The sequence below is a fragment of the Elephas maximus genome, chromosome 8 (assembly GCF_024166365.1).
Source record: "Elephas maximus indicus isolate mEleMax1 chromosome 8, mEleMax1 primary haplotype, whole genome shotgun sequence".
Classification (NCBI taxonomy): Eukaryota; Metazoa; Chordata; class Mammalia; order Proboscidea; family Elephantidae; genus Elephas; species Elephas maximus.
The window spans coordinates 36,880,191-36,892,424 of record NC_064826.1 but is presented as its reverse complement, the minus strand read 5'-3'; the positions used below and the strand labels follow the sequence as shown (position 1 = coordinate 36,892,424).

The 12,234-nt window shown below is 41.0% G+C and overlaps 1 protein-coding gene across 1 annotated transcript in view; it reads right to left on the bottom strand.

Moving 5' to 3' along the window:
* The window catches only part of BMT2 (base methyltransferase of 25S rRNA 2 homolog), a 71,835-nt gene extending 60,137 nt beyond the window's left edge, over positions 1–11,698 (bottom strand). The window contains exon 1 of the mRNA XM_049893600.1: positions 11,420–11,698. Coding sequence (XP_049749557.1) covers positions 11,420–11,579 — 160 coding nt within the window. The 5' untranslated portion in view covers positions 11,580–11,698. The remainder of the gene's footprint in view (positions 1–11,419) is intronic.
* Between the last annotated feature and the right edge of the window lie 536 nt (positions 11,699–12,234).

Sequence of the window (12,234 nt, the reverse complement as noted above, 5' to 3'; positions counted from 1 at the left end):
GCATTCAAAGTTCACAGACCCGTTATGCCTGTGCCTAGGTAAAGGGCTGAGCCTGCCCTGAGTTCCCAGCATGGGGGAGCTGGCAGATTATTTTTTTCTGTTTGTTAATTTGCTCCCTCCCTCTCCAAAGCCGGGAGAATGGCTCTGGGTGCGTGATGGGTTCCACTTTCAGCCTAGGGGGCATGGCAATTGCTAAAGCTGGACCAGGACGTGAACAGAGTGGGGAGAGGGCTGGTAAATGGGAGAGAGGTGCTTCCCAGACTGGGAAAGGGTTTTTTAATCATGCATGGTAGATTGGACGCTTGCACTTAACTTTCGCAGATTCACCGCCACTTTCCCCTAGTTCCGCAGGTTCGCACAGACTCTCCACCACTTGGTTTCTTCTAGTGTGGAAAACACGTCCTGAGTGCTACTGCTTGCCTCAGCCTACATGCATCCGCCAATCCAGCCTACAGGGTACTGGCCTGGTAAGGACTGACAAACCCTCACTGCTTCTGAACTGTCTCCCCCTTCCCCTGCCACTCAGTCCGACTCTTCTGTATCTTTGATGTTCAGGGCTCCTAGATTGTCATATACAACCAATTCACTTGTTTTTCCAGGTCTTTGCTGTAAGAGGGACCACAGAAGTATCTGACTACTCTGCCATTTGGACCCGCCTCTTTTTTTATTTCTTGACTGCTGCTTCCATGGGTGTTGACTGTGGATCCAAGCAAAATGATATCCTTGACAAACTCAATTTTTTCTCCGTTTATCATGATGCTGCCTATTGATCCAGTTATAAAAATTTTTGTTTTATGTTGAGATGCAATCCATATGGAAGGCTGCAGACTTTGATATTCATCAATAAGTGCTTCAAGTCCTCTCTACTTTCAGCAAGCAAGCAAGGTTCTGTCACCTGCATAACACAGGTTATTAATGAGTCTTCCTCCAATCCTGATGTCCCATTCTTCGTCATATAGTTTGGCTTCTCGGATTATTTGCTCAGCATACAGATAGAATAAATATGGAGAAAGCATACAACCCTGATGCACACCTTTACTGACTTTAAACCATGTGTCATCCCCCTTGTTCTGTTTGAACGACTAGATAGAATTAGGATAGAATTAGGTAGCTGTCTTCCAAGCTTCTTGGCACAGACGAGTGAGCGCTTTCACTGGTGCATCCATTCATTGAAAGAACTCAACTGGTATTCCTTCAATTCCTGGAGCCTTGTTTTTCAGCAATGACTTAAATGCAGCTTGGACCTCTCCCTTCAGTAGCATTGGTTCCTTATCATACACTTCTTCCTGAAATGGTTGAATGTTGTCCAATTCTTTTTGGTATAGTGACTCTGTATATTCTTTTTTTTTATTTATTGTGCTTGAGGTGAAAGTTTACAAGCCAGTCTCTCATATGAATAGCCACACCCACCCCACCATGCACTCCCAGCTGCTCTCCCCTTAATGAGACAGTACGTTCCTCCTCTCTAACCTGTATTTCCTGTGTCCAGTCAATCATCTCCTGCCCCTCTTCCTTCTTATCTCGCCACCAGACAGGAGTCACCCACATAGTCTCATGTGTCTACCTGAGCCATGAACTTCACACCTGACCAGCATCATTGTCTATCTTATACTCCAGGCCAATCCGTCCATAGAGTTGGCTTCAGGAATGATTCCAATCTTGGGTTATCAAAGGGTCTGGGGACGATGACCGCCAAGGTCCCTCTGGTCTCAGTCAGACCATTAAGCCTGGTCTTTTTAGGAGAATTTGAGATCTGCATTCCACTGTTCTCCTGCTCCATCAGGGATCTCTGTTGTGTTCTGTCAGGGCAGTGATTGGTGGTAGCCGGGCCCCATCTAGTTCTTCCAGTCTCAGGCTGATGGAGTTTCTGGTTTATGTGGCCCTTTCTGTCTCTTGGGCTCATATTTACCTTGTCTTAGGTGTTCTTCATTCTGCTTTGCTCTAGGTGGGCTGAGATGAATTTATGCATCTTAGATGGCCACTTGCTAGCGTTTAAGACCCCAAACACCTCTCACCAAAGTGGAATGCAGAATGTTTTCTTAATACATTTTGTTATGCCAATTGACCTAGATGTCCCCCGAAACCATGGTCTCCAGACCCCCATACCTGCTACTCTGGCCTGCAAAGTTTTTGGTTGTGTTCAGGAAACTTCTTTGCTTTTGGTTTAGTCCAGTTGTACTGACTATCCCTGTGTTATATGCTGCCCTTCCTTTCACCTAAAAAAAAATTTTGTCTACTGTCTAGTTAGCGAATAACCTTCTCCCTCCCTCCCCACCCAGGTAACCATCAAAGAATATTTTCATCTGTGTTTAAACTTTATCTAGATTTCTTACAATAGTGGTCTCGTACAATATTTGTCCTTTTGCAAATTGCTAATTTCATTCAGCATAATGCCTTCCAGGTTCCTCCATGTTACGAAATGTTTCACAGATTCATCGTTGTTCTTAATCACTGCATAGTACTCCATTGTGTGAATGTATCATAATTTATCCACTCATCCATTGATCTGCACCTTGGTTGCTTCCATCTTTTTGTTATTGTAAATAGCGCTGCAGTGAACATGGGTGTGCATAAGTCTGTTCACATAAAGGCTCTTAATTCTCTAGGATATATTCCAAGGAGTGGGATTGCTGGGTTGTATGGCAGCTCTATTTCTAGTTTTTTTTTTTTTTTTTAAAAAAAAGCTTTTTAAGGAAGCGCCAAATTGATTTCCAAATGCCTATACCATTTTATATTCCCACCAACAGTGTATAAGCTTTCCAGTCTCTCCACATCCTCTCCAACATTTATTATTTTGTGTTTTTTGGATGAATGCCAGCCTTGTTGGGGTGAGATGGAATCTCATTATGCTTTTGATTTGCATTTCTCTAATAGCTAATGATTGTGAGCATTTCCTCATGTATCTGTTAGTAGCCTGAATGTCTTCTTTGGTGAAGTGCCTGTTTATATCTTTAGTCAATTTTTCAACTGGGTCATTTGCCTTTTTGTTGAGTTTTTGCAGAATCATGTAGATTTTAGAGATCAGACGCTGATTAGAAATGTCATAGCTAAAAACTTTCTCCCAATCTGTAGACAATTTTTTTTACTCTTGGTGATGTTTGACTTTTAGGAGCTCCCGGTTATCTAATCCATTTTCTTTTGATGCTTCCTATGTTGTTTAATATTTTCCCCGTAGAATCCTTCAATATTGCACCTCGAGGCTTGAAGTTTTTCTTCAGTTATTTCAGCTTAAGAAACGCTGAGCCCGTTCTTCCCTTTTGGTTTTCTAACTCCAGGTCTTTGCATATATCATTACAATACTTTGTCTTCTTGAGTCGCCCCATGAAATCTACTGTTCAGCTCTTCTATTTCATCATTTCTTCTGTTTGCTTTGGCTACTCGACGTTCAAGTGCAAGTTTCAGAGTCTCCTCTCACATCTGTTTTGGTCTTTTCTTTCTTTCCTGTCTTTTTAATGATCTCTTGTTTTCTTCATGTATGATGTCCTTCCACAACTCGTTTGGTCTTCGGTCATTAGTGTTCAATGTGTCAAATCTATTCTCGAGGTTGCCTCTAAATTCAGGTGGGATATACTCAAGGTTGCAGTCTGTCTCCCGTGGACTTGTTCGAATTTTCTTAAGCTTCAACTTGAACTCACATATGAGCAATTGATGGTCTGTTCTGCAGTCGCCTCCTGACCTTGCTCTGACTGGTGATAGTGAGTTTTTCCAACATCTCTTTCCACACATGAAGTAGATTTGATTCCTCTGTATTCCATCTGGTGAGGTCCACATGTACAGTCACCATTTATGTTGGTGAAAAAAGGTATTTGCAATGAAGAAGTCGTTGGTCTTGCAAAATTCTATCACATGATTTCCTGCATCATTTCTATCACGAAGGCCGTATTTTCCAATTACCAATCCTTTTTTGTTTCCAAATTTCCCATTCCAATCACCACCAATTATCAATGCATACTGATTGCATGTTCAATTTTAAGCTGCAGAAGTTGGTAAAAATCTTCAATTTCATCATCTTTGGCTTTAGTGGTTGGTACAGAAATTTGAATAATAGCTGTATTAACTGGTCTTCCTTGTAGGCATATGGATACTATTCTATCATGGACTGCATTATGCTTTGGGCTAGATCTTGAGATGTTCTTTTTGATTCTGAATGTAACACCACTCCACTTCAATTTGTCATTCCTGGCATAGGAGACCATTTGATTTTCAGATTCAAAATGGCCAATACCAGTCCACTTCAGCTCACTAATGCATAGGATGTCGATGTTTATGTGTTCCATTTCATTTTTGACAATTTCCAATTTTCCTAGACTCATACTTTGTACTTTCTACATTCCAATTATTAATGGATGTTCTCAGCTGTTTTCTCATTTTGAGTCATGCCACATGAGCAAATTAAGGTCCCGAAAGCTTGAAGCCATCCATGTCATTAAAGCCAACTCTACATTTTTTTTTTCTACATTGAGAAAGCACCTCTTCCTCAGTCCTTTTGAGTGCCTTCTGTATACTGTACTTTTATTATAGAAATGAAGAATTTCACAGGTACTTATGAGTAAGGAATGGATTTGAAAAAACAGTAAGAACTTCCAAGCACAAGCATATTCTTCAGCATCGAAGTGCCCCTCCTCCTTTTTCTGCAACAGCAAAACCTCTGTTCAGTGTTTTTTCAAAAAGTGGTTCAATAATCACCTGCATGAGAATCACACATGTGATTATCAAATATACAGATTCCTGGGTTCCAGTCTCAGTCCTACTGAATTGCTTTCTGGGGCCTAAGAACAGGACACTGAAGCACAATTAAGATTAATAACCAACTCTTGGGTGTTTTAAAGCTGTAAGGATGATATATAGGTAAAGAAAACAACACTATACCAGAGCCAACAGAGACTGCAAATCTTTAAAGTCACAGCAAATCACTGTCTTCTTAAGCAATGTTATAATAAACCTAATTTTAAATTTTCTTGAGGACTTTAGAATATCACCATAAACACCCTCTTGTTACTATAGGTGTAGCATAAATGATAGCTGGTATAGTTCTACTACTGTGTCAGCACCCAGCACAGTAGAAATTCAACCTCTGTCTTTACTGCACCCTGTGAGGTTTCCACTTTCTCCCTCTAACCCACAACTACTGGTATTTTCCAAGGATCTGTCATTTCCCTACACAATTCATCTGCTCTCAAAGATTTAACTTCCAGAGAGGGCTTTCAGTTCTATACTTCCAAAGAGTACATTCCAAAGTAAATCATTACTACCACCCTTTTGACAAGCCAACTTGCCTACTCACCTAGGCCTCTTTGTCCTGCCTGCCCCCAACCCTACCCAAACATACACATTTCCAACCTGGATGCTATGGGCACAACTAACACTCCATTTAGTGGAACACACAAGTATTATTAGTGTCATCTTTGACTATTCCCCTTTAAAGAAACTGCTCACACTCACCTTTAAAAAGTCCTTGATTCACCTTTCTCCATTTTCATGATCCCTACGCTCATATGTATGCCATTATTAACTCTAAATCAGATTAGTATTAAGAGCCTCCTAGCTCTTATAGCTGGTATCCATTATTCCAGTTTCCTTCTCACTCAAATCCATCATACTTTATTTAGTTAAACTCAACCTCTGTGTCCATTGTATAATCTATGAAACTTTAAAATAATATAGATGCCTGTTCTCCACGAAGTTCCAGAGATCATACTGATATGGCACCAAGGCTGAGAACAACTATAATTGTTTTGGTTTGTCCCTCCCTCATAAAATCATCAAAAAACCCGCACAAAATTTTTTGATTTTTATTTATCTTTCAAAAGGCAAAAAGCAACAAAAAAGATACCTTATTACAAAGATGACTAATAATAACAAAATCAAATAAAACCCAGTGCCGTCGAGTCGATTCCGACTCATAGCAACCCTACAGGACAGAGTAGAACTGCACCATAGTTTCAATAAAGATGACTAATAATAACAAAATCAAATAGCTAACATATATTGCATGCCCGCTATGCGCCACTTACTGAACTGACTGTCAAAGTTCTCTCTTTTAGTGTTGTTATTTAGCTCTTCTCATTTTTTGTTCCACTGCTGAAAAAGCAGTTCAAATTCTCCTTGGACAAAGTTAAGAAATCTTTCTGTGGACACTTTTCACTTCACTTATTTTGCTAACTGAGCAAAGATGGTATTACAAAAAGCAGTACTTTCTTATTTTATATTAGAATGGGTATGACTAGCAAGAACATAAAAAGAAAACAGTAAAACCTCACTTAAGAGTAAAACAAAGAAAGCTTGCTGAAAGTTTCTTGGGGTCAAGGAGGTAAACAGTATTTTAAAGCAGTTGTGTTAAAGGGCCACTGAAGAAAAAAAAGTCAATTAAAAACAGCCTGTTATTCTGATTTATTAAAAAAAATTCAAGATTTTGTTTTAGGAAAAAGACTAAAATTACATTCATTCTTTGTTTTACAGTTTTTGGTTTTTAGTTTAAAATTATTTCTAATTCAAAGGTTTTCCTGCTCTCCTCAAAATTGCTTATTTTTGGTGCTTGCTATAAAGCAATCTATTGCAAACATATTCTTCGGTTTATCCTAAACTGCTATTCTAGCTCACCAGTAGCCCAAAACTATGAAAAAGAATTTGAATAATCAAAAAGAATTAAACATCTAAACTAGGCTATTTAGTCCCTGACTCTTAAAATAATGATCACAAATGGTAACCTTTGTAACACCATTTTTTCTGGATTTAGTCTACAGAACCAACTTATCCTGAATTCTCCTTTATCTGCTTCATTATCAGTAATCTGTTTTATTTAATCTGTTAACTGCTTTAATGGTATTATCATTGCTACTAATAATGTTGATTTTAAAAAATGTAAAAAAGTATAATAATAAAGGTTACCCATAATCCCCTGACCTTGATGATACTATTAACTGTTTAGAATGCCTTTTTTTTTTTGGTCTGATTGATGTATAAACTTCATGGATTTATGTAATACTCTTTTAATTTGTCTTGGCATACAGAATAAATAAATTTAGGGAATGAATAAACTGATCAAATTTGCTTAAGACATTCACAAGTCAGGTTAAAAAAATCAAAACTAAACGGAATGGAGATTGTAGCTTTACTGCTGAGAGCTGTATCCTTTTATATTTTCTTGGCATTTTTACACGAGTAATTTAAAGTTTAGCATAAAATGCCAATCATAATAATAATTATTTACAAATAGGATTATGGAAAGAAATCATACAAAGGCAACTGAAAACACGCATGGCTCTACTTCAATTTGGTATGTACTTATCAGGCAGATCTGATTAAACAATGAAGTCCCTGTTTGGAAAACAAATCTAGTTGCTTCTCATCAAAAAAAAAAAAAAACTGTCCAAACCTCTTAAAAGGAAAACTCTTTTAATACACTAAAATATTTCTTGTTTACATGGAGGTCAAATTTTAAAAATTCTGCATAGCAAAGATGGAAGACACCTATATATGCAAGCATATTTATAAATGCAACCTAAAGGAGGACCTCCTAACTATAAATGGCTGACACTAAAACACCTCATCACCACTGCTAGGGATTTCCTTATCTCTTGGTAACTACTTCAGACAACAGTAGTGCTTAGAACACTGACTTTTATCACTGATTCTCACTTTACCCTTATGCAAAGTGGCACAGGGTCTCTAACTGATGACACAGGACAGACAGTAAAATGGAGAGGAAAAAAGCTGATAAAAGAGTACATAAAACCAATCTGGTGGTCTTCACAATCCTATCCACCACTCCCCAGGCCCCACCCCCAAGCCTGTTTATCACCATCAATAAGCATGAGCTTGACAAATGGATTGGGGAAGGGCGGGAGTTAAGGAGTGTCAAGGATAGAATTGTGTTCTGCAAAAATATGTATACCAATTTGGCTAGGTCCCGAGTTTGTGTGATTGTTCATCATTTTGTAATCTGAAGTGATTTTCCTGTTATGTAAATCCTGGCTCTATGATGTTAATGAGGAGGGACGGGCAGCAGTTGTGTTGATGAGGCAGGACTCAATCTACACTATTGGAGTATGTCTTAAGCCAATTTCGCTTGGGATATAAGACAGACGGGTGAGCAGAGAGACAGGGGAACCTCGTAACACCAAGAAAGCAGTTCGGGGTGCAGAATGCATCCTTTGAACCTGGGGTTCCTGTGCCGAAAAGCTCCAAGACCAGTGGAAGATTGATGAAAAGGACCTTCCTCCAGAGTTGACAGAGAGAGAAAGGCTTCCCCTGGAGTTGACGCCCTTAATTTGGACTTTTAGCCTGCTTTACTGTGAGGAAACAAATTTCTCTTTGTTAAAGCCATTTACTTGTGGTACTTCTATCATAGCAGCACTAGATAACTAAGACAAGGAGCAATCTTTTACTACCACAGCAGAAGAACCTCATTTTCATTCTCCTTCCTGCTTCATATCAACTCCACTATAGGGATGCTATGAGTTGGAATCGACTGGACAGCAACGGGTTTGGTTTTTAGGTTTTACCAGAGATGAGAATCCCAGACTCATTATCCAGTCCTCACTCCAATGTTTTGCCTCCTTCTTCACTCCATCTCCACTTATTTCCTTCCCTACCATCTCTCCCTAAAAAAAACTGACATCTCACAAAGTCCCAACGCAGCTAATCATACATACCCAAATGAACACCCATTTTCATCAATTTATATCCTCCTCCCTAAGAAAAATTCTAGAACTACCTCCTGTCTCTTATCTTCCTTTCCATTCCACCAACATTTACAGTCACCGATATCAGGCTTGGAATTGGGAAGAAACAACTCTTATTCCCATGAAGTATACACAGTGCTAGTGATGAATTACCCAAACTTAAAGCAAATCATTTCATCTTTTTGGGACTCAGCTCGTTCATCTCTAAAATGAAGGAGCTAGTTTAAATCACTACTCTAAAATATGGCTGACACACTTCCACACTGTAATGACAGGGATTCTTAAGCCATAGATCTGGGGTGGAAAGCAGGTATTTTCTCAAAAGCACTCAGATGAGTCCGCTGATCAGCCATGTTTAGGAATTACTGATAAAGGTTAAGGTTCCTCCTATTCTAACATTCCAAGGTTCTAAGCTGGAATTTTCACTGCTTTTTCTGGTAGAACTATTGCTATAAAATGATAGTAGTTTCCATAGTTATCTGACTATAGTTCGGGTATGTAGTAGATTAAGGATGCTTTCATGGGATGACCTAACACTCAAGCACCATTTATGCTACTGACTTATGACCAAAGCTGAGTTGCAAATGAACTTGTAAAACATGTTCACAGACTGGAGACCACCAAAACTACAATACTAAGACACCAAATGAAAACACTAAAAAATACTATTTGCAACTATTGTGTACACAGTCAGACCCTCACAACTGGCTTCTTCACAATGTTTTGCCTCCTTCTTCACTCCTAAGATTCAACTGACATGTCAGAAAAAAAGGTGGAAAGGGCATCCTCATTAAGATGATTTACTCTGCTAGTTCACTGCTAGAGCTTTTGTATATCACTGCAGCAAAGCCTAGAGAAGTCTAGATCATTGGTGGAATCCAGGGCATTAAATGCCTAAAACACAGTCTCATTCAAATATTTACAGACTGCCCAGAAGCACATTCATTCACTTTTGAACTACATGTATCTTTTTAGCTATTGTAACTTCCAATTTCCAATTCTCATCATAGACAAGTGTTCTAGTGGCTAATATTCAAGATTAAAGACATGTTTAAACATGTAGGAACTAAGTAAGTATAAACAGTACTTGAGGAGATATTATATTAAAGAAAATTTAAGTGGAACCTAGTCATTTATGAAAATAAATTATTTTTAAAAAAGGTAAAAACGGAAACTGAATTACGTTATTTCTTTTTTAATAACGTACTTAAGTTTGTACAAAACAGCCAAGATAAGTTGCAGAAAAGTGTCCATTTCCTCATTTCTCCAAACAACATAAAAATCTACAATAAATGCCATTATGTAAGTACATTCTCTGAACATCAAGAATGATGCAATGGTTGCTATGGTAACTACTCATTTTATTAAGTTGTGGGTTGGGGTTTAAAGCATCCTTTTAAAAAACAAATTTCAACATCTTAACTATGCCTGTTAATTCTCTTTCTATTGTTAACTATTAAACAGTAACTATAGGTCATCTTTGGTGCTGTTTAAGCGGCCACTATTAAAAGCTAGGCTTAAGTTGCCACGGAAAGACAACTCTGAATTTGAAGTTTGCAAAATGAAACACATCAATTGCCTTAAAAGAAACAAAAGACACTTTTTAAGCAGCTAGAGTAATTGAAAACTGTGTATAAGTCAAAAGTAACATGATACTACATGTCTCTTTCACTATCATAATTTTGCTTTTAATCCTACATATTAACTAAGTATAAAACTAACACCAGAAGACTGCTGACTTTTCAGTTTGCAATTAAGCTAAAGCAGAGCCACTAGAAAGTGAGCCCTCATTTTGATACTTAAAAATTCCTTCTGAGCATGTGAAATGACTGGCAGTTCTCACTATTGAAGCTTTATAAAAATAGCTGTGTAAGAAAAAAACAAACTATATTTAAAAATATCAAGAATAACTGTGGATCCCAACTATAAACACTATCAAAAGGCACAATCAACGGTTACTAAGCTCTTTCCTTTACTTCTGACGGGGTTTCCACCGATGACCAGCCTCACTGGCATCAATGTTCTAGGAGGCTTACTAGTGACATATTCAAACCTCACAAGTATTTTGAGAACCTGCCCTATCTCTCCTGTCTAAATAAACACGAAAATGAAGCATTCGAGGAAAAGGTGAAAGGGGTGAGCAGGAAGGTAGCTCCTCCCCATTTTAACAAGGTGAAGTCCAGCCAGCTAAAAGGCCTGCTAACTTCGCAGCCCTGGAAGCCAATGCGAGGAAGCTCCGGCAGGGCCCTGGCTAAGCCCGTAGGAATGGGGTACTAGGAAAGGCGGGTTGACGGGGAAGCAACTGAAACAACAGGCTGGTCAAGCAAAAGAGAGGGAGGGGATCAACTCAGGCTTCTTTCAGTCTATCCTTCACAAATGGATTTCGCCTGTCTTAGTGTTTTACCTTCCAAGTCGCTCGCAACAAGTCGTCCCTACCTCCTCTGTGAACGTGGTCTGTTTGTGTGTGCGATGACAACCTTCTCAGCACCTCGGCGAGGACTCAGTGCCTCCACAGGCCGGGAACTCGCCCGAAAGGCCCTCAAAGAAAAGGGGGCGGGAGGAGCGCGCCTAACGCCGGCTGAGGGCTCGGACAGAAAAGGGGTGTCCGGCCTGGGAGAGAGACATGGGCTGACGTGCAGCTCCCGTAGGTGTCAATGGTGGCTTCTTTCTTTGGGGTAGAGGGGAAGTGACAAGGGGTGGGGGTGATGAGGCCTTCCCCGCCCCCCGCTGTTTACCTTCCCGGTACTTCTTGCGGAGCCGCCGGTGGACGTTCTTCACCACTCCGGAGAGCTTCTCCTGCTCCAGCTTCCGCTCCTGCTCCTGGGGCGGTGGACTGCTCGGTGGCCCGACCCCCTGACCGCGAGCAGTGCCTCGGCTGCCGACCCCCGGCTCCATATCGCCGCCGCCGCCGCCGCCCCTCGGGCCCCCGCAGACGCTCGCCTGGCGGAGGAGGTGGGGAAGGAGGAGGCAGCAGCGGAGGCAGCAGCTGGAGAAGGCAGAGGAGCCGAAGCCACGGCCTCGGAGGTTGCACCTTACCCAAACGCACAAGCTGATTGGTGGACTACGGAGGGCTGGGCGGAAACGGAAAAGGCCAAGGGCCAATCAACAGAGAGCGCCGACGGCGCACCGGGTTGTTTGGGAAGCAAGCAGCTGGAGGAGGCGGGGCTTGCAGGCCGAGGGGCGCTGAGGCGGTGGGAGTGCTGAGCCGAAGTGCTCCTCGCCATCCTCCTCCCCTCCCCTCTCTGGCGTTTGTGCGCAGGCGTCGTGGTGCGGCCGCTGGAGACGTGCTGCTGGCGACGCGCTTGCGCGGCCGTTTGCTTGCTTTGGGCTTCATTCTCCTGCCCGTTTTTTTCACGTCCTGCCATCCTCCCCCGCTCGTTCCCCACCCCCACGGGTTGTAATCTGGTACGTCGCCTGGGTCGTTTACCTGAGCCCCTGCTGCACGCTGTCAAGTGTAGCCTCCCTTTAGCTGCGCAGCGCTGAAGAAGCGTTTATGAGATGGCAGCCCAAACGTAGAGGTCTGGCTACGAAGCGCTGGTTAAATTCACCG